General features: G+C 44.3%; 1 protein-coding gene across 2 annotated transcripts in view; it reads right to left on the bottom strand.

Moving 5' to 3' along the window:
* Nucleotides 1-23,828, bottom strand: part of ERGIC1 (endoplasmic reticulum-golgi intermediate compartment 1) — a 99,630-nt gene that overhangs the window by 60,615 nt on the left and 15,187 nt on the right. For both annotated transcript variants that reach the window (XM_044280733.1, XM_044280732.1), the window contains exons 2-3: nt 11,113-11,174; nt 5,251-5,323 (exon numbers count right to left, since the gene is read on the bottom strand). In XM_044280733.1, the coding sequence (XP_044136668.1) occupies nt 5,251-5,323; nt 11,113-11,174 (135 nt within the window). The remainder of the gene's footprint in view (nt 1-5,250; nt 5,324-11,112; nt 11,175-23,828) is intronic.

Below are 23,828 nucleotides of genomic sequence, written 5' to 3'. Positions count from 1 at the left end.
CCAGCAGGCTCGTGGAGTTAGACAGGGCTGCAGTTTAAGTCCAACTGTGTTCAACATTTACATCAATGAACTGGCTGCAGCCCTAGAATCCTCCTCAGCACCAGGACTGGCCTTACATGACAGAGGTGAAGTTCCTGTTGTATGCAGATGATCTCCTATTACTGTCACCAACAGAGAGAGGCCTACAAGACAGCCTGGAAGTACTGGAGAAGTACAGTGCGGCATGGGCAGTACCCATCAACACAAAGAAAACAAAAAGGTAGGGGTGCACCCAAATTCAAAAATCATGTTCTGAGCGGACACCGAACAGACCCCATTATAGTCTATGGGGTCTTTAGGCTCTGTTACGCTCTGTTAGGTCTCAGTTATCTGCAGAATCTGTCCTTTCCGTTCTCCTGCTCCTCAACGGAGCCAGAGAACGGAAAGGAGATTGGTGATCTGAACGAGTCCTAAGCTGGATATTTGAGTATCTTTTTGGAGTATGAGAATAACTGTGCTTCAAGTTGCTCTTTTCTTTTTTGGATGGACTTCTACAAGTAAACCTAGGGAACTCCCAGAGGGTTTCTAAACGCCAGTGGTGTGGCTTAAGACTCAACATTCCTTCCAAATTTTCTAGACTAACTACAAAGTGCACCTTAGTGCTGTGCCAATCCTTTCAACAACTCTAAAGTGAAAATAAGCCAATATGTTTTTTTACTACCCCATCTTTATTGGGACCAGGAGCAACATAAAAGATTTGGGAAATATACTGATTATCCTATGTCTATGACCAACTAAATGCATTCAAAGAATGTGGAAGAACACAGTAACTCCATACTGTGATAGGGAGCAAACAAATTTTACCAAATAACTCACATTAGCAGCTATTGCTGGAAAGAAAATGGACTGCGTATAGAGTGTAGAAAGAAGGGGGAATAATTGTGAAAACGTTCACACTGGGAAGGAGTGACGCTGACTGGACCTTCATCTATTGTACAGTTCTGTAGGATGATACAGGATGGGACGAGTAGCATTGTCCAGGAAACATTACGAGGGCTCTGAGAATGTCTGTGGGAAGCAGAGGAGTAACCAGAAAAACAATTACCTTATATTAGGAAATGCCATGAGTAATATGTTATCTGTTCAAAAATTAGCACATTCAGCTAGAAATGTGGCATTATCTTTAAAGAGAACCTGTCACCAAAAATGCAGTGTAGTCTGCAGGCAGCATGTTATAGAGCAGGAGGAGCTGAGCAGATCGATATAGAGTAACTTGTAATTTATACATTTAAATCTCTGCTCTTTCTGACCTCAGTTGTATGTATACACACTCTCTGTGTAAGTGTGTATACAATTGATAGCTGTACATGGGAAAGGTGTTATCAGTGATTGATAGTATTCTCTGTGTAAGTGTGTATACATAGATAGCTGTCAGTCACTGATAGTTGTACACGGGGAGGTGTTATCAGTGATTGATAGCATTCTCTGTGTAAGTGTTGTAGGAAGGAACAAGGGGCAGTCATTGATGGTCGGTATGTGTCACCGAGGTTCCTGGCCTCGGTAAGTTAAGAGCCGATTTTTCTCAAGGGTCATTATTGCAGATTGCAGTCCGACACTTCAGCTGTTTAGTATGGCTGTAAAGCTGATCCGGGACGGCTTTTACTGGGAGTAGTCAAAGACTGCAAACAGGCGTGCAGGCCGCCTGGAAGAGGCTAGTGAACTTTTCTGTGGCTGAGCATTCAGCTGGGTGTAAACTGACACCTAGGATTCCAGGTGAACACCGTTTTGTTTTTGCTGTGTATGAACAAGCACCAAGACTCTTTTGATTTGCTGAGTGTGAATAAAACACTAAAGTTTAATTTACAACCTGGTTCCTTGCCTCTATAGAGCTGTACACAGGGTAGGTGTTATCAGTGATTGATAGCATTCTCTGTGTAAGGGTATATACATAGATAGCTGTCAGTCACTGATCGATGTACATGGGGCGGTATTATCAGTGATTGATCGCATTCTCTGTGTAAGGGTCCATTCACACATCCGCAATTTTGCGGAACAGATGCGGACCCATTCATTTTGAATAGCGGCGGAATGTGCTGTCCACATCCGCATTTGCGGATCCGCACCTCTGTTCCGCAAAAAAAATAGAACATGTCCTATTCTTGTCTGCAATTGCAAGAAAAGGCATTTTCTATGAGTGTGCCGGCAATGTGCGGTCCGCAACACGCAGAACGCACATTGCTGATGCCCGTGTTTTGCAGGTCCACAATTTGCAGATTCGCAAAACACATACAGACGTGTGAATGGACCATAAGAGTGAATACATAGATAGTCAGGCACTGATAGTTGTACACAGGGGAGGTGTTATCAGTTATTGATAGCATTCTCTGTGTAAGTGTGTACACACAGATAACTATCAGTATCCTTCCTGAGGGTAGTTCATTAATATAAAACCTCTTTAACACTAGTGTGCCGCAAACATTTCGTATAAGCCTCACGTTATTTGCATATGTTCATTACTGTCCTAGGGCACACACACAATGAAAGTAATGTCCATAAAAAAGCAATATTCACTCAATGACATTAAAGTCAGAATTGTTATGTTCTATGCGGGACTGTTCCACAGATGTTGGAATTAGGGGTGGGCGTCACCAATTCAGCCGACTATATAGATTTTAGTTATAATCGCCATATCGCGATAGATGACCACGGAGCAGTGGTAAATTGAAGAAGCTTCTCACCACTCCGTGGCCTCCCAACTCTGCACCGTGCTGCAGGGCCTCGCGGTCAGACATAGTCAGCGAGCTGGCTGACGCTGTGTGTGACGTCAGGTCCCTCCCAGTGCATGCTGGGAAAAAGACGCAGCCCATCTCCTGCGGAATCCATCGGCCAGCCGTGCAGGAAAGGCAAGTAGCAGGGCCCGAATCTACCAGGAGGTGGGTGGCAATGGCACATGGGGCTGATGGCGCTGGCTGGTGGACATGGTGACGGTGGCAATGGCACATGGGGCTGATGGCGCTGGCTGGTGGACAAGATGACGGTGGCAATGGCACATGGGGCTGATGGCGCTGGCTGGTGGACAAGATGACGGTGGCAATGGCACATGGGGCTGATGGCGCTGTCTGGTGGACATGATGATGGTGGCAATGGCATGGGGCTGATGGTGTTTTGTAGTTTGTATACATACAGAAGAAAATAATATATTGCGATATATCTTTATATCGCACATGTTTCAAATTATATAGTGACAAGTAATAACTGAGTATGCGGACTACCTGCATGGCTATGCAATTGGTGTGGATACCATTACGAGGCTGAAATTTACACTTGTACCACTACTGGAAATAGGCTTTTAGGATCCGAAACATTGTATTCATGTAGGGTCCTTTTTAATCAACCTCATTCTGTATGTTACACCTCTTTTCTGCTTTAGTGAACTCGATCCATACTTTTTTTTTTTTTTTTAGGGAGAATTGAAGAATTGGTTTCACTGGATTATTGGGTTAAATACGGACTCTTCCTTGCCTAGGTTAGTGTACTCTAGAGGAATTTGTATAAAAACTAAATTGATCAATAAAAAGGTTTCCCGGGAGTATAATATTGATGACCTATCGTCAGGATAGGTCATTAATATCTAATCAGTGGGGGTCAGACTCCCACCACGCCTGCTGATCATCTGTTTAAAGAGGCCATGGGGTTCTGCTCAGTGTCACAACTTCTTCCTAGGCCAGTGACATCACATTCATTGGTAACATGTGAATGGGCCTGAGCTGCAATACCAAGCACTTCCGCTGTACGGTGTTGTACTTGGTAAAATGTGATGTGGCCAAAGCGCCTACTTACAGAGGGCCATGGCTTCCTTAAACAGCTGATCACCAGGGGTGTCAGGAGCCCACAGATCAGATATTGAAGGCCTGCCCAGAGATTAGGTTATCAATGCACTACTCCCGGAAAACCTCTTTAAATAAGAAACAATCTAGATCTTAAAGAACAGAAAAATCATGCCAAAAATACAACACAACAGTGGGCTGTACCCTATCCCAGTTTACTATGCTCAGTATCTCCATTTACTGGGGAATAATGCACCAGCCTGTCCAACAGACAGACCTCATAGTTCAAGGGCAGGGCAAATCCCTCTTTACTTGTGATGGAAATACATATTACAAACATTAGTGTTATGCTCCAGTTGTGACAGCCAGCACATTCAATGAAGATAGCCTGCACCGTGGGAATTTAACTTTTCTTTCAATAACATCCACCCCGATGTCCATAAACCCTTATAAGGGCTTTAAATATCTTACCACATATTTTCTAAATCTAATCCTAAAATTTAGATTTAGTGTAAATTTAGAAGATATGCTAGATTATTACAGTAGCTGATCCTGCTGCATCTTTAGACTGTGTAGTATAACTTTATACTACCTTTTAGCGGGCTTTCTTTGCAACAGTATGTCACAAATGAAATCAGCTGCTTTCCATCACAAGTGCTCAGCTACCTATCTACGGCAGTCCTACAGAATTGAACGAAGTGACCACCGCAAACACGAGGTAGCACAGGGCCTTCATTCTTGTGATCAGCATAGACTTCAGCTGTCAGACTCCCACCAATCAGACACTTAAACCCTATCCACAGAATAGGGAATTAAATGTTTGTAATTGGACAGCCACTTTAAATGCTATGGACACATTTGCACAGATTGGTCTAATCTTTATTTGCTTCCTAAATTCAAAATTAGGCAACTTTCTAGTCTTCTGCACAGTAAGTGCAAGTCCTTCACCTAGGTGATGGTGCTGCTGAATCTTACATAAATCCATCCGAGCACTGCTCCCGTTTGACTCTCAGAAACAGGTCTCTCTGCTCTCCTCGTCCATTCTCTCAGTGTTATAGATAACAGCAGGAGGATGTACATGAAGATGCAGAGAGGGGTAGAAGATTCAAGAAGGGCAGTTCATACAGACTACAGATGGGTAGTAAGGCACACACAAGGGAAAGGGAAGGCAGCGGCATCCTAGGCATACTGATCCAACATATAATACTGGAAGGGACACATCCACATGAGTAAGTCTGAAACTAGGAGTCTGCTGTAAATTGAACGACTGAAAATAAATAAAAAATAAAAAGTAATGAAGACTGCAGACAAACTTCGTGCAACTTCTTTTTTTTTTTTTTATTCAAACTAACCAATGTAAAACTTTTTTTTTCCACTTTAAAGGACAAATACATCTACATATCCCACACTTGCTGTACTGGCTTATCTGTGGTTAAATACTCACATTTCACTGGCAATAAATCCAGTCAACTCTGACAAGAACAGAAAAGTGATGAAGAAACAGCAGCAAATGGAAACTGTAAGAAAGAAAACAAAACTGTGTCACTGGAGGAATAAAAACACTGACTGTACAGACAGAATCATGTGAACAGGCGCAGGAGAGACGCTCAACACAGATTTCACATACAAAAGAAATATTGCTCAAATATCAGATGAGGTTGACTCACAACCTACCATGTAATCTGAGACAATGTGTGTGATGCCAGGGGATGTGTTTTAAGGAAGATATAAAATGTGTATATATATATATATATATATATATATATATATATATATATATATTATTTTTTTTTTTTGCCACCAATGATTAATACTGGGGAGAGGGGGGCGCACTGCCCACTGCCACCAATGATGGGGGGGGGGGGACGACGACGACGACGACGACGACCCTGTGAACACTGCCACTAATGATTAATACGGGGGGGGGGGCTGATTTTTTTACTTTTGGTTGGTCAGTGGTCACAAAATAAATGTGTTATTTATTTAATTGTTATAATTGGTATCGGTGAGTACATAAGAGTATCGGTACTCGGTCTAAAAAGAAATTGTATCGGGACATCCCTACTATAAACCACTCGTTCTGGTACAGAATTAACCCTGTAATGTTTTTGTTGTTACTAGAAGTTAATTGACTAGTTACAGATACCCGAAATGGTGAACAATGACATATAAAAGTATAACAATTAACGTCTGTTCCCATACAGTGTAACGTCTCCTTGTGGCTGGCCCCATACAGTGTAACGTCTCCTTGTGGCTGGCCCCATACAGTGTAACGTCTCCTTGTGGCTGGCCCCATACAGTGTAACGTCTCCTTGTGGCTGGCCCCATACAGTGTAACGTCTCCTTGTGGCTGGCCCCATACAGTGTAACGTCTCCTTGTGGCTGGCCCCATACAGTGTAACGTCTCCTTGTGGCTGGCCCCATACAGTGTAACGTCTCCTTGTGGCTGGCCCCATACAGTGTAACGTCTCCTTGTGGCTGCCCCCATACAGTATAATGTCTCCTTGTGGCCCCAAGTGGTTTTTTCTTCTAAATGGGCATTTATCACGATATATTTCTTAATATCGTTATCGTGGAAATATTTTTTATATCGTCCAACCCTAGGTCTCAGCAGCTTTAATGCTGCATCACAGCAGTTATGTACCTTTCAAGAAGCTGTGACTGCTGAGGCCTGAGATTGGCCCCAGCAGTCAGGGGACCAATCAGCTTCCTGGTCCTGCAAGAGTTGGAAGCAGCCAGGAATGGAACAGCGAGTGGGGCGATTATGTTCAGGGCCACAGGTTGGAACCTTGGGGTTGTCTGCCTCAAGCTTAACCAACCCCTTCATCCTGCTACTCCTTAAGGGTATGTTCACAAAGATCATTTTCCACATCAGAATCAGCAAGAAAAATGTCTGCCTCCCATACTCGTACTGTAATTCATATTTTGCAGATTTTTTCAGAACCCTTGGGGGGAAAAAATAAACCATAATACCCTAACTTAAAACTGAATCAGCTCCTTAAATTCCCACTGAATGAATGGCAAGCAGAAAAAAAACTGCCGTATGTGTATCAAACACCACGTGTATTTTGATATCTGTGTTCAAAATCAGCATGGAAAATATGCTGATTCAGCTACTGACTAAAGGGTTTCTGTCACCCGGCAGGAGGAGACCAACGCTGCCCTGGCCCTGTCAATCAAGAGTAGATGGGAACAGAGCCACTAGGAGCAGGTGCAACGCCCCCTCCCCCGGCTATTAGAAGCTAATTTGCATATAATAAAAGTTATAAAATTGCACAAAAACGGGTTAAATTTAGGTGAGATTTGCACATGTATAATGTCAGCCTGTTTAATAGTGAAAAGTGTGGTGACAAACCCTTTAATGCCTCCATTTAAATACCATGTGAACATAACTTTAAAGAAAGCTACATTGGATTTCTAAGGCTACTTTCACACTAGCGTTTTTTGCGGATCCGTCATCGATCTTCAAAAACGCTTCCATTACCATAATACAACCACATGCATCTGTCATGAACGGATCCGGTTGTATTAGGTCTTCTAGAGCCATGACGGATCCGTCTTTAACACCATTGAAAGTCAATGGGGGATGGATCTGTTTTCTATTGTGTCAGAGAAAACTGATCCATCCCCACTGACTTACATTGTGTGACAGGACGATGGGAGCACAACCAAATGGAACACAAGGCATTTTGGTGCATTCCGTCTCGTTCAGTTCAGTTTTGTCCTCATTGACAATGAATGGGGACAAAACGGAAGCGTTTTCTTCCGCTATTGAGATCCTATGACGGATATCGATAGCGGAATTGAAAACGCTAATGTGAAAGTAGCCTAAGCTGTATCTGTCAAGTGAACACAAATGTAGTAGTGCTTCAGGAGCTGCAGCATCGCAGAGGTAGTCACCCACCTGTTGGCAGTGTCCAGCTTAGTGACAGGGGGTTAAGAACCTAAGATCATTAACTTCGTGATGTAGCTAGACTTCCGGCCCATACAAAATCCTAGAAAAGCTGATTAGCCATTTCCACAGCTCACAAAATAGACGGCAGTGCCGACAGCCAATGAGACTGCCCCACCGAATGGTACAGTTTTCATGCAAGCCGAAATCAATATATCTGAATGTATTTAATATCTATAAGTAGAGTGTAAAACATGGCATGGAAGAAGGTGGTATAGGAAATGACATGATCGGTGGAGAACTCTAGGGTCATACCTTATTAGCAGCTGTAGCTTCAGACTGCAGAATGACCTACGGCCATGGGAAAATCGAGCCATATTCCAATAAGCTTTTGGCAGGGGTTACAGGATTTAGACCCCCACAGTCCAAATACTGATGGCCTATCCCATGTCACAAAAAACGTGCCACGTGACTTAATACAAATCGGGGCTGTGGGGTCCAGAGCAGTTTTAGGTAGAATCAGAGAGAGTAGAAATGTATCACGTCCAGTTCCAGATTTAAAACAAAATATTAATATTGTATAATTTATTAATGGACCATCACAGGAATGAAGGGGTATTTACATCTCAGATATTGCTAGCCTATGCCACCAAGGTCAGAAGCGGATCCCAAAGGTGGGATCATGCACCTATCTGTCGAACAAAGTGAAGGAGAGCTGCTATGAGTGTTGCAAAAAAAGTTAAGTCAGAGCGATCGACTATTTTTGAAATATTCATAGCGGTAAGTGGCCGCTCTGTTCACTTCGGAGGTCCAGTTCTGGAAAATGGAGCGGGTCCTGGACGTGGGACCCACACCTATCTGATATTGATGGCATAGCCTAGCAATATGCCATCAATGTCTGAGATGGGAATACTCCTTTAGGGCTCATGCACATGAACATATTTTTCTGTTTCCGGTCTTTTTTTTACCATTCACTTCATAGGGGCTGGGGAAAAAAACTAAATGACTCCATGTGCATTCCATGTCTACCTGTCTGTTCGGCAAAAAAGATAGAACATGTCCTGTTCTTGTCCGTTTTGTGGACAAGGACAGGCATTGTTACAATAGATCTGCATACTAATAAGCACATAGGAGTTCTATGCATTGAACTGTGATATATAATTTATAAATGTGCAAGCTAAAACTGCGCTCCGCTCAATTTATTTCTTCAGAGCCGGCCACTTAGCAAGTACTATTATCTCATTTTCCAACATTTCGATATTTTTTGGAAGAACTTCTAAAGAAAGGGAGTGCTGATCTCACCCACTGGTTAGACTTGAAGGGGGAAGGGTAGCAAAATGGTTACCTACAGATTACCAAACCAAAAATGATCTAGAGCCTGGGTCTGCAACCGTCGGCACTCAGCTGCTGTAAAACTACAACTCCCAGCATGCACACTTGCTCGCTGTTCTTGAAGCTCCCATAAAAGTGAAAGCAGAATTATGGGAGTTGTAGTTTCGGAACAGCTGGAGTGCCAGAGGTTGCTGATCCCTGACCTAGAGGGATACAAGAAAAATGAATAATGGTCACCACACAACATAGAAGAGAACTGGCCAAGTAAAGGGAAGATCTCAAAAATGGGAAAATGTGCCCCTGTCAGGGTGAGGCGGCCAGTCAAGCATAACGGGAATCCATGGCCGTTTCATTATGGCAAGCAGAACTTAAAGGGCATCTGTCAGCAGTTTTGTACATATCAAACGGGCGGAACTGAAGTTTTAGTATATGCAAATAAGCCTTTAGAAGCAACGGGAACGTTGCCATTACACCTAGAGGGTCTGCTTTCTCTGCAACTTTCGTGCCTTTGATTGACAGGGCTCAGAAGTGAAAACTAATTTACGCCTGGCCCTGTCAAAGTGCAAAGGGCACAGCAGTTGCAGACAGAGCTAAGCCTCTGGGTGTAACGGCAACACCCCCGTTGCTCCTTTGCATATATTACAACTTTATGTTTCTCAGCAATGCGGGCACATATGAACATGGGACCAACGCAGATGTCTTCAGCTGCCAAGTGCACATGTAACAGGTCAGCCACTGTCATAGGTACAGACACCCTTTAATTCTACGGTTTAATAGTTTTTCTTCTAGCTAATCATGAGATGGTTAATGTAGCTGCCTCGGTAATCACTATGCCCGGTGGCCATAGATAAGCAGAACCCAATAGACTAGTGTGTGCAGGGCACAAAGCAGCATTGTTATAGTAGAGGTATTCTACAAATCTGCATTGATGTCAGAGGAAATAAATACCAGGAAGAAACGTCTTAGCCAGCATGTGACTAGGATGTGAATTCAGTTTCATACTAAAAAATATAAAGCTCATTTTCAGATCTATTCATTAGAGTACCTAAAACCCTTCATTTAAGCTGCTCTTTGGACAACATTCCTGTAAAATTAAGTTGGATTTTACATGACCAAGATAGGATCACTCTAGGTCACCCAGCATGTGCTTCATGCTCAGGAGATCCAAAGAGTGGCCAGATCAGACATAAAGTAGGAGATCTCCTACACAGAAAGGATATCTGAATAAACAATTGTGTAATAGAAGGTATGTGGCCACAAGGTTTTTGCTCGATGACCTTTCAAGCTTTCTTGCTAGGCATAGGACAGTAGCTCTTTGTGTCTTCAGGAAACAGAACGGCTATCAGATGACAGATGGTCAGGTCAAGTCACAAGTGGAGAAAAGAAAGTAAGTCCCGGGCACAAGCATACACAGACAGTAAGCACACGCATGGACGCGTATATACAGTCAAGAAATACAATACATACATATACACACAAACATTAGATTGTTTCCTTACCAGCATGGTCTGTTCTGTAGTACAGTGGTGAACACCACCTCAATCCTTCGTAGTTCTTCTATTGAATAGCAAGTCAAGAGAAAATCTGGTCCCTGCATTGTTAACCCACGGCTGAGAAATGGCAGCACCATTTGCCCCACTTTAGAGCAAGCGGTCCATTAAATTACCATTACTCACCAGAGAAGCAACCTATCGTACCAGGGACTGGATCAAACAATAGGCTAGTAACAATCATTTATTGGGTAGGGAAGGCCAATGCAGGTTCCACATCTTCTTTTAGCCTGTTATCTTGCAGCACACCACACAGTCTTAGCTTAATCTAAACCCTTGCTGAAACTACGAAGACGCAGCAGCACTTCTCAGAGCACCCTGCACATTTCAGGGTGCAGAGTACAGATCCATATACTTTCTATAGATCTGCACTCTGCATACTGGAAAGAAAGAGTAGAGACAATGAAAGCCGAATGTGCAGACTATTCTGTCAATTTCAGCAAGGGTTTAGGTCCCCTGTAATTTACCAATATTAATTCAAAATGAAAAAACGATGCAAAGAATGAAGGTATTCTCAGTATACATTACTTACTGATAGCGCCAGTGTAGGTGGGTTGTGTTAAGTCTTTGGGTACCTTCCGGTAGATGTCAAACCTAGAGCAAAAAAATATAAATATATGAATAAATGCTTAATTGTAGCTCATCTTTTGTGTATATATATATATTTATTTATTTTCACACACACACACACACACACAGAGCCACGACACTAATAGTATGGCACGTATTGACAGTCTGTGGAGGGTGGGGGACCACCAGAGCCACTGTGCTGATCAGCAGGGGAATGGAGAAGCAAGCAAGTAGCAGTTATTTTTAATTATCTTTTGGGTGGCCATGAAGAAACGTCAGCAAGCTTCAGCCTGCGTTTGTCACCACTATCATACGCCGTTTCAGAACGAAAGCCGCAAGAATACAAGATACAGCTTTCTTTTTCCACTTCCTATTCCAGAACCAACACGCCATTCAACCTTCTTCACGTCAGATGTATTAAATTGCCCAGATAGATGACTGCACGGGATCGGAGCCAACAGAGCCGCATCGGCGCAGACCTGCAGGGACTTTAATAAAAGGTTTTGACGTGCCATTGTGAAGGCAGTTTATCCCAAGGTTAAACTCATGTGTTTCACAAATGAAGAACAGCATACAATTGGAGCTTGTTAAAAGAGCCTTAATCTAGGCAATGCAAGGAGCGGGCCATGAGGTTAAACCTCTTGAGATAATCCATTATTGAATAAACACCCTTAGAAAGGTGGTTTCAGGGCTTTACCATGCCATTACCGGCCGTCTGCATATTGTACTGTATTAAACACTAAACCGTGAAAGGTTTGCCTACAATGAATCAGGTTGCTTTATTAGTAACAAAAAAGGTCCACACAGTAGCTTTCCAGTTCAGCTCAGCAAGGGAGAGGGGAGTAAGCTGCTAGCTCTGGCGACAGCTTATCTTCCCTGATAAAGGATTGGGCATATTGAAATCCAACTGTCTGATACTTCTTTTTCTGCAAACCACAGATACAACATCATTATTTTGTGTATCTTTTGCGAAAGGACAGTCATATAAGTCATATAAGATATAGAAAGCACACATATGACTTTCATGTTCTTTCAGCATCTATATGTCCGTACTGCAAAAGATACAACATGTCCTATGATTGTCTGGAAAATCTGGACTCGCTCTCAATGGGTCCACACAAAAACAAAATGCAGAGTGCGCATGGATCACATCCGTATTTTGCAGATCCCCGGTTTGCGGACTGCAAAACGGATACGGTCATGTGCATGAGGCCTTAACCAGGATGGCGGTTTTGTCCTGTAGTTCTCCGCCACGCAGCAGATACGATGGCACATCTGCTACATCTCAATGCACCCTTACATTGTAAGCCGTAATGGGCAGTGACCCATATAATACATAAAAATAACTTTGTTTATACGGTAGACCAACACATACCTAATACATATACAAATACGTACTAGCTTTAACACCTGCTGTGGTCTCCAGGGTCCCATTCATAACTCTGGGTTGTAATAATAATAATATTATACACATATAAAGAGGAAAATGGAAGACACAGCCCCAGTACTGCCGCCAGGAAAGACCTGCTTCCTGACACTATTTTAAGGTTACAAAAGAGAGCTGACATGTATAATTCATATCCTTAAATTGTCCCTCCCTAAAGTAAGCGCTCCTCAAACTGATTAAAAGTAAGCCAAGCATGTTCCATTAGATAAAATGACCATAAACCATCATTAAATAAAACCAATCTATTCCTAATAAACCAAACCCACTATAAAAAGCTGTGTGTGGGAAGGTGCGGAAATTCATACAAAGAATGAATTTATGAATTCCCATAGACCAAAGATTCTATTGGTACACCTCCTGTAAAAAGATTCTCCAGCCAGAGCCAGGGGTGGAGAAGTACCCGTGAAGGTGACCACAACACACGTTATTATTAGAGATGAGCGACCATACCGCAATTCTACGACGGAATGCCTTCAGAGGCATTCCGTTATTCAGTCCATCATAATAGAAGTCTATGGGCTGCAAAATGGATCCGTCCCGTTTCCATTATGCAGGGGAGTCCTCTCCAGTAGAACAGAAACGGGACGGATCCGTTATGCAGGCCATAGACTTCTATGACGGACTGAATAACGGAATGCCTCGTAGAATTGCGTTATGGTCTGTGGTAACTAAATCCATAACGCAATTCAGCTGTCACCACCAAACAAAGCGTGAACAAATTTCATAACATGAAATGAGCTCATCTCTAGTTATGATGTCAGACAAATCCGCCAATTCCAGTTGGACTGGCTGATCAACTAATGTGTATGGGGATGTCCCAATGCTCCCCCGACACCAGATGTCACGGAGCAGAAAGACTGGCATGTTGGATTCCAACATGCCCGATAATTTTGTCTTCAAGGTGATAAGCCACCACCAGGCGTGTCTGGTAGCGGCTTACGCCACATGCACATTCAGCTGTATGCAGGGGATCGGGAGAGACAGCTGTGCGAAGTGTATGGCCAGCTCAAGCCCATTTTTAATCAACTCCTGACTTAGGCCGAATTCTGCCATTTTTCCAATAGAGAAGGCTTTGGAAGAAACACTAGAAAAAAGTGCGATACCCAGTGCATGCCACATTTTGCACATAAAGGACAGCCCCCGCCCCAAACAAAAACACATTGGAAGCTCACATATGAAGCAGTCTGTGTCACGTGAAAAAGTAGTAAGCAATTTTTCACTTCTCTCACCACTTTCAAAAGTGTTTGGGACGTAGCGAGAATAACAGGGCCTCTCTAGAGTCTAGGCCCATAACATTTACAGTCATTTACTCCAGAATCTGGCTTAAGTTATAGTCCAGATCTGCGTAAACTCATAGCTGGTCCATGGACTGCTGGAAGATGTGCCATATTTATTAAGAGGCATGTGCATAAATTTTGTCCACCAAATTATATTTCACCATTTTAATTTATAAATATAAATTTATAGCGTTTCTATTACATATAATTTACTGTAACATTTGGCTGCACAAAAGACCACCCAAAAATGCCAACATTAAAGGTGTTTTTGGAGATTTTAATACTGATGACCTATCCTCTGATCGGTGAAGGTCCAACACCCCAGACCCCCGAAGATCAGCTGTTTGAGAAGGACCGGCGCTCCTGCGAGTTCTGCGGCCTTCTACTTGGTTACCAAGCACAGCCTCATACACTATAAGGGCTTATGCACACAACAGTTGGTCTCCCGTGCCCGTGTTGCGGACCGCATTTGCGGATCCGCAATACATGGGCACCGTTCTGTTTTCATTCCGCATCACGGATGCGGACCCATTCATTTCAATGGGTCCGCAAATCCAGAGATGCAGAACGGTGCGGAACAGAACACTACGGAGTGTTTTCTGGGGTCTGTTCCGTGCCTCCGCACCGCAAAAAGATAGAGCATGCTCTATATTTTTGCGGAACAGAGGGATCGCGGACCCATTCAAGTGAATGGGTCTGCGATCCCCCTGCGCCTGCCCCACGGGAGGTGGGGCACGGGACACTAACAGTCGTGTGCATGAGCCCTAAAGCAGCTGTGCTTGGTATCACACTCAGGCCCATTCACTAGGCCATGTGACCAATGAAGCTGAGAGGTCGCCGCCATACTGTGAGTGCGGCTACCTTCTCAAATAGCTGTACGGGCACAGGTCGTACATGTTCGTGTGCATGAGCCCTAGGTCATCAGTATCTACTCGGTGGGTGTCCAACACCTGGGACCACCACCGAGTAGACACTAGGGCTCACGCACATAAACGTGTGCGACTCATGCCCACACTGCGGCCTGCACTATACGGACACCGGCCGTGTGCACTCTTTATTATAGATGTGGACCAGAGGGATGGAGTGGAAGCTCACGGAAGCACTACGGAGTGCTTCTGTGGGATTTTGGTCCGTATCTCCACACCGCAAAAAATAAAAAATAAAAATAGAACACAATACAGCAATTTTCTTGTGGTGCAGACTGAATCTTGCAGATCGCAGACCCATTCAAGTGAATAGCTCCGCATCTGCAAATGGTGGTCACCCAGCTGGTGCCCGTGATTTGTGGACCACCATTTGCGGTCCGCAGCACGGGCTGTACATGTCGTGTGCATGAGCCCCTATCCTAAAGATCAGTATTAAAATTAGGGGTGCACCGAAATGAAAATTCTGGTCCGAAACCGAAAATCCAGGATGCCCTTGACCGAAAACCGAAACCGAAACTGCCTTTTTGCCCAAATACTTTTAAAATACTTTTTTTAAGTAAAAAAAAAGGAAAGTGAATTAAAATATAAAGTTAAACAGATACATAAATATTATACACACAATGCCACCCAAAGTGGTTATTTTAAAAAAAATGTCACTCTCCCCCCCCTCCCTCCCTTGTCACTCTCATTCTACCCCCCCTCCCTTGTCACTCTCATTCTACCCCCCCTCCCTTGTCACTCTCATTCTACCCCCCCCCTCCCTTGTCACTCTCATTCTACCCCCTCCCTTGTCACTCTCATTCTACCCCCTCCCTTGTCACTCTCATTCTACCCCCCCTCCCTTGTCACTCTCATTCTACTCCCTCCCTTGTCACTCTCATTCTACCCCCTCCCTTGTCACTCTCATTCTACTCCCCCCTCCCTTGTCACTCTCATTCTACCCCCCCCTCCCTTGTCACTCTCATTCTACCCCCCCTTGTCACTCTCATTCTACTCCCCCCCTCCTTTGTCACTCTCATTCTACCCCCCCTCCCTTGTCACTCTCATTCTACCCCCCCTCCCTTGTCACTCTCATTCTACCCCCCCTCCCTTGTCACTCTCATTCTACCCCCCCTCCCTTGTCACTCTCATTCTACCCCCCTCCCTTGTCACTCTCATTCTACACCCCCCCCCTTGTCACTCTCATTTTACACCCCCCCACCCCCTCCCTTGTCACCTCTAGTGTAGCGTGGCCGAGCTCTGTTCGGTCCGCGGTACAGGAGCATTTGTTTCTTGTACCTGGCCGGACTGAAAGGAAGTGCACACTAAGTGAGCACTTCCTGTCAGTCCGGCCAGGTACAGGAAACAAAAGCTCCTGTACCGCGGAACGAACAGAGCTCGGCCACGCTACACTAACAGCAGTAGCACAGAGCAGACACAGCAGGCTGCGCAGCACTGAGCCGGAGATTCTTTAGAGCGGCAAGCGTTTAGGAGGCACAGCATGAGGGGCGCCGCTGGCCGGCCGCCCGAACGTATATAACCAACCATATTTTCTGCCGATATGTACCAATATCGGCCGAAATGGATTAGGCCCATTTTCGGCCGCCGGAATTTCGGTGCACCCCTAATTAAAATCTCGGAAAACAGCAACAGCAAGGCTGGATGATAAATCTGTGCAGACACTTTTCTCTGACTCCATACCAACTACAATGAGACAACATTTTAAACCAGAACTGTGGGGCAATATGTCACATCTCCACCACGTTTTCAGAGAAGCCATGTGCCTCTATGGACTAGCTGCAGGAACTTGCTTTAAACCTAGATGCGATCACATCAGTAAATGCAGGCCTGTGTGAAACCATTCTTTGGATCATAAAACTGGCACAAAAATGCCATGTTTGAATCCAGCCTAAAGCCTAATTCACACATGAGTGCTTGGTCAGTCATTTCCATCAGTGATTGGGAGCCAAAACCAGGAGTGGAGCCTCCACAGACATAAGGTATAAGGGAAAGCTCTGCACCTGTTCTGGGTTTAGAGCCGCACCTAGTTTTGGCTCAAAAATCACTGAGGCCTCTTTTTTCACACGATCGTTTTTTTGTTGTTTTTTTTTTACCTGTTTGCGGGCATTCCGTATACGGAACCATTAATTTCAACGGTTCCGCAAAAGAAAACTGAATGTACACTGTATGCATTCTGTTTCTGTATTTCTGTTGAAAGATAGAACATGTCCTATTATTGCCAAAAAATCACGTTCCGTGGCTCTATTGAAGTCAATGGGTCCGCAAAGAAAAACAAAAACGTATCCGTTCCATTTTTGCGGAACCATCTATTGAAAATGTTATGCCCAGCCCAATTGTTTTAAATGTAATTACTGTATACGCCATACGGAAAAACAGAACAACGGAACGAAAACAAAAAATGGAACAACGGATCCGTGAAAAACGAACCACAAAATACAGAAAAAGCCACACAGTTGTGTGAAAGAGGCATGATGGAAATCACTGTCCAGATTTATCATTACTCTTAGGCCTCATGCACACGGCCGCTGTTTGTGTCGGCATCAGAGCCGCCGATGCGGACCCATTCACTTCAATGGGACCGCAAAAGATGCGGCCAGCACTCCGTGTGCTGTCCGCATCCGTTGCCCCACAAAAAAAATATAACACGTCCTATTCTTGTCCGCACTTTGCGGACAATAGGTATTTATATTGAAGGCTGTCCGTGCTGTTCCGCAAATTGCGGAAGGCGCATGGACGCCACCCGTGTTTTGAGGACTGCAAAACACACCACGGTCGTGTGCATGAGGCCTTTAGGGTCCATTCACAAGTCAGTGGTGTATTGCGGATCTGAAAATTGCGGATCCGCAATACACCGGGCCAGCACCCCCCATAGAACTGCCTATTCTTGTCCGCAATTGTGGACAAGAATAGGACATGTTCTATTTTTTGTGGAACCACGGATCGGAAGTTCGGGGCCGAAGCCCGGAAGTTCACTGTCCGCATCTTTTCTGTCCCCATAGATAATGAATGGGTCCGCACCCGTTCCGCTTTTGCGGAACGGATGCGGACCCATTTGCGAACGTGTGAATGGAGCCATAGGGTACTTTCACACTACCGTTAGTCTTTTCCGGCATTGAGTTCCGTCATAGGGGCTCAATACTGGAAAATAACTGATCAGTTTTTATCCCCATGCATTATGAATGGAGAGAAATCCGTTCAGGATGAATCAGGATGTCTTCAGTTCAGTCTTTTTGCCTTTTCAGGACGGAGATCATACCGCAGCATGCTGTGGTTTTATCTCCATCCAAAATTCCGGAACACTTGCCGGATCCGTCATTTTTTCCTATTGAAATGCATTAATGCCGGATCTGGCACCGAGTGTTTCGGCAAAGCGGATCCGGCACTGCGGTCTGCGCATGCTCAGACTGAAAAAAATAAATGCCGAATGCGTTTTTCAGGATGACACTTGAGAGACGGACCCAGCATTTCAATGCATTCGGGACCTGATCAGTCTGACAAATGCTATCCATTTGCGTCTGTATTGCCGGATCCGGCGGGCAGTCCCGGCGACAGAACTGCCTGCCGGAATCCTCTGCTGCAAGTGTGAAAGTAGCCTTACATCTTACTCCCCTTTTACATATGTCCAAAGTCACTTTTGGCCAAGTCAGATTTATTACTGGTCCTTTAATACTGTGATAAATGTGGTTTGATAGAAGCAGTATATTCTTCAGTAAGCGGCTTTACAAAAAAGTTGCATGTTCTATTAAAAAGTCGCATAAGATAACCACGGTCCTCACGGGAGTGAAATTGTGCAATTTTTTTGCGACTTTTTAAATTGGCGCAATAGTAAATCTGTCTAGAAATTCATTTACATAAGGTAACACGCCCACTTTCAGAAAACTGGCGAGCATAGCGCAGAGCCAATAAAAGTCGCACATTTTTGTGCAGTCTTAGCGATTGTGCAAAAAAGTTTGCGACTTTTTCACGCCATTATTTTGACTTGAGCTAATGATAAATGTGGCCCTGTGTGAATGAGGCATAAGTCAAGAAGGATACAAGTTTCTCCCTTCCTTTGTAAGCACTCCTGGTTGTGGCTCTAAAATCTGCATCAAAAGCTGAATGTGCGATTCGAGCCTAAAGGTTCTCATTAAAATGTCCAAGTAGAAATCTTGAAAACTGTGAGGAACGGATGCAGAGTGTATAATGGAAAAATATATCTTGGTCCAAATATTGTTTTTCTTAGACACTTTAGTGGACCTGCTGGACGCTTCTCACATCTAAATCAGGAAAATGCCAGCAGCTTCCCAGTCTCCATCGCACACTATTTACATTACTGCCAAGCCATGACATCATGGCACTGCTCAGAGGAAAGACACAGACTTCCTGCATGCACAAAGCTGACGCCCAGTGGCGGCTCCGAGCCATTCCTCCAGACAAACAAACCAGCAGAGAAGGTGAGAACAGGATGGGTTGGAGGAATGCATTTCACTCCCGTTTCCTGTGCAGTCTAGGAGGAAGATGTGAGCCGATCACTAGGAAATGCTTTTATTATGACAGTAGATGAACGTCATGATAAATACGGGCATTAGTAACTAATTCATTGGACAAGACAATTCCTCAGTTACTTCCCCATTTCATTAGCTCTAATGAATAGAGGTATTTTCAAAATGCATAACAACAATACATCACAAAGGAGAGGGCCTCACCAGCAAACAGGAGGGAATCCTGTTACACGGGGCAATCCTCCTCACAAATAGCTCTGGAGGGTTACAGTCCAGAAAGTAGATTTTTCTGATTAACTGCTTAGAGGAGTTTTCGGGGAGTAAAATATTGGTGACCTATCCTGAGGATAGGTCACCAATATCTCATCGGTGAACCCCTGCCAATGAGCACTGCAGCCCCGTCAAACAGTTCTTCCTAGTCCAGTGATGTCACGTTCACCAGTCATTTGGACTTGGCACAACTCAGTCCCATTCAAATGAATTGGCCTGGACTGCAATACCAAGCACAGCCACTATACGTGTACTTACATGTAGGGATGTATTTTGGGTTCCTCATAGGGTTGTTATTGTATACAATATTTTAAGCTCTTTGTCTTGCTGTGGCAATAATAGAGATTTTTTTTAGGATGTGCTGCTTATTTTCTTTTAGGCCTTCTTTTCTACTGTATACGGTACTTTAATTGCACTCAACCAACACTCTCAGTGTGCCCCACTTTCTTGTTAATATTGGTATTAACTATTAATTGAGAATTGATTGATGACAATGATAATGGATGGCCACATCGTTTTGTAGGTTTACCTTGTGGTCTGCCATGTACGAGAGCCTACAAAAAAAAAAAAAATTGCATGGCCATCACGGTAAAGCACATAACTGCAAAACATTCCAGATATGTTATATTTTGGTCACCTTGCCTAAAAAAATTCATACACCTCATTTGCACCTCAGGGCCGTATCTGGTTCTGAAGCGGATTTCTACGGCTCACGGTGGTGGCATATGGCAGAGCCCTGTGTACAAAGCTTGTATAGTGGCATGGTTTTCAGGCTGTATGCCCCTCTTTATAGGAGTTACATTGTAGGCTCATAGACATGTGCTGTCTTGAGAAGCCACTCTTACGTCAAGTTTTCAAAACTTCTTAACAGGCTCTTAAAGGGAGTCTGTCACCACATTTCAGCATATTAGACCGATCAAATAGGGTTACAGGATCCACCCAGAACTTAAAAACGGTAAATGCAAAGAGTCAGTATTTGCAGTGTTGGCCCTTCTTTTTCAGGACCTCTGCAATTCGACTGGGCATGCTCTCAATCAACTTCTGGGCCAATTCCTGACTTATAGCAACCCATTCTTTTGTTTGTCCACCCGCCTCTTGAGGATTGACCACAAGTTCTCAATGGGATTAAGATCTGGGGAGTTTCCAGGCCATGGACTCAAAATGTCAACGTTTTGGTCCCCGAGCCACTTAGTTATCACTTTTGCCTTATGGCACGGTGCTCCATCATGCTGGAAAATGCATTGTTCTTCACCAAACTGTTGTTGGATTGTTGGAAGAAGTTGCTGTTGGAGGGTGTTTTGGTACCATTCTTTATTCATGGCTGTGTTTTGGGGCAAAATTGTGAGTGAGCCTACTCCCTTGGATGAGAAGCAACCCCACACATGAATGGTCTCAGGATGCTTTACTGTTGGCATGACGCCTGGTAGCGCTCACCTTTTCTTCTCCGGACAAGCCTTTTTCCTGATGCCCCAAACAATCGGAAAGAGGCTTCATTTGAGAATATGACTTTGCCCCAGTCCTCAGCAGTCCATTCACCATATTTTCTGCAGAAGATCAATCTGTCCCTGATGTTTTTTTTGGAGAGAAGTGTCTTCTTTGCTACCCTTTTTGACACCAGGCCATCTTCCAAAAAAGTCTTCGCCTCACTGTGCGTGCAGATGCGCTCACACCTGCCTGCTGCCATTCCTGAGCAAGCTCTGCACTGGTGGCACTCCGATCCTGCAGCTGAATCCTCTTTGGGAGACGATCCTGGTGCTTGCTGGACTTTCTTGGATGCCCTGAAGCCTTCTTAACAAGAATTGAACCTCTTTCCTTGAAGTTCTTGATAATGCTATAAATTGTTGATTGAGGTGCAATCTTAGTAGCCACAATATCCTTGCCTGTCAAGCCATTTTTATGCAACGCAATGATGGCTACACGCGTTTCTTTGCAGGTCACCATGGTTAACAATGGAAGAACAATGATTTCAAGCATCACCCTCCTTTTAACAGGTCAAGTCTGCCATTTTAACCCAATCAGCCTGACATAATGATCTCCAGCCTTGTGCTCGTCAACATTCTCACCCGAGTTAACAAGACATTACTGAAATGATCTCAGCAGGTCCTTTAATGACAGCAATGAAATGCAGTTGAAAGAAGGACTATGCAATTCATCTGATCACTCTTCATAACATTCTGGAGTATATGCAAATTGCTATTATAAAAACTTAAGCAGCAACTTTTCCAATATTAATCTAATTCTCAAAACTTTTGGCCACAACTGTACATGAGATACTTGTCTGCAGATCATTGGCAAAATTACAGCAGCATCTTCTGGTAATCTCTTCTGTCCACGATCACCATAGACCTCAGATCTCACCAAATTTAGCTGAATCTTTCAATGGTCTGCAGAGAAATATCTATGGCCAGCCATAGATGTCAGTCAGTCGTTTCTGGAAAGGTTGAGGGACACTCAGCTTTCAAATATCAAATATCTTCTTACAAGCAAATATGCCCAATTATACAGTGAAATAAAAGTGTGAGAGATAACTAGGAAGCTAAGCCATTCTGGAGTTTAGGAACGCTAGGTAGCAACCAACATGGCCTCCAATACAGCTCCAAAAAGGGAGTTGTCCTCCACCTTAACCTGAGAAAGTGGTGCGAGGAAACTACTAAACAGAATCTAACAACCTGTCAAATCTTCCACTGACTGACTACTAGATAAAGTTACTTAGGCTTCATGCACACAACTGTATTGCAATCCACAAACCATGGATCCACAAATGAAAGACATCTTCTGTGATCAGTCCAGAATTTTCTCACTCCCATTACTAGTAATCACTAGTCTTTTCTGCAATGTGGACAAAAATAGGACATGTTCGATAATTTGTGAAATGGACATGGATGGAGACAGCGCATGGATGACAATTTTTTGTGGACCCCTAGAAATAAATCTGTCAGCGTGCAATCTGCAAATAAATACGGATCAGACACGGATACAAAATACGGTCAAGTGCGTGAGGCCTTAAAGGGGCTGTCTGGGTTCAGAGCAGAACCAGGACATACCTCCATTTTCACCCAGGCAGCCCCCCTGACTCCGATGCTCCCCTTTGCTCTGCGCTAGATCGCACAGGGCAAGGGCTCTTTTGTTTACAATAACACTGCTGGGCGGAGGCTTCCGCCCGGCAAGGTGTTCGGTGATGTCACCGACTGATGGGCGTGCTTTAATGCTGCCCTAGCTGTTTTACTGGCTAGGGCAGCGCTAAAGCCCGCCCATCTGAGCCAGTGACGTCACCGGGCTTCCTGGCAGCCCCATGGAGAGTCCGATTCGTCACCCGAACTCTTGAAAATGCCTTTGCCCTGCACGATTTAGAGCAGGGCAAAGCGAGAGCATCAGAGTATGAACTGCTCCGATGCTCAAGTCAGGGGGGGGGGGGGGGGGGGTTGCTTGGGTGAAAATAGAGGTATGTCCAGGTTTAGCTCTGAACCTGGACAACCACTTTAACTTACAATATTAGTAACATAGTAAACTTTGGGGTTTGGCTACACAGCGTTCTTGGTCGTGTGACAGCAGACGTGCCCAAGGATCGCAGAATAGCAGTGCTAGCATGCAAATTAAATGGGTCAAAGCCAAACTCACACATATGCCACTACCGCAACCCCATTAAGAAAAAAATAAAAATCCAACATTGCTAGAATTTTTTGTGATTCTGGGTTCATCGTAATAACAGATATGCAAGATGCACTACTGCAAGCCCATTCATTTCTATGCTGACACCGCTACACTGCAATTCTAGGTGCGACAGCTGTCACACAATCCAGATCGCCATGTAGCAGAATCATTACTGTTCTAAATTACAGATCGAGGCACTTAAAGGGGATGTCAGCTTTTTACTATTGAGGACTCAAGATAGGTCATCAATATCAGATCGGCACTGTCCAAGTCCCAGCACACCTGCCGATTAGCTGTGTGAAGAGAAGGCAACACTCATACAAGTGCTGCCTTCTCTGCTCGCCGCAGCAATTACAGTGGGGAGCAGGTGTAATTACAAGTATGGCATCCCCATTCCCTTCTATCCATTCAAGTCAATACTCCAGAGTTGTCCCAAAGAAGAGAATGGGGACGCCATACTTGTAATTACACCTGCTGACCACTGCTATTGCTGCAGCAAGCAGGTAAACAGAGAGGAGAAGGCAGTACTTGCATGAGCACTGCCTTCTCTTCAAACAGCTTATCGGCAGGGATGCCAGGAGTCAGACCCCCACCGATCTGATATTGATGACTAGGGATGAGCAAAT

Source organism: Bufo gargarizans, chromosome 2 (genome assembly GCF_014858855.1).
Source record: "Bufo gargarizans isolate SCDJY-AF-19 chromosome 2, ASM1485885v1, whole genome shotgun sequence".
NCBI lineage: Eukaryota > Metazoa > Chordata > Amphibia > Anura > Bufonidae > Bufo > Bufo gargarizans.
Note: the sequence above shows the minus strand (reverse complement) of the source record. Positions and strands in the feature narration are given on the sequence as shown.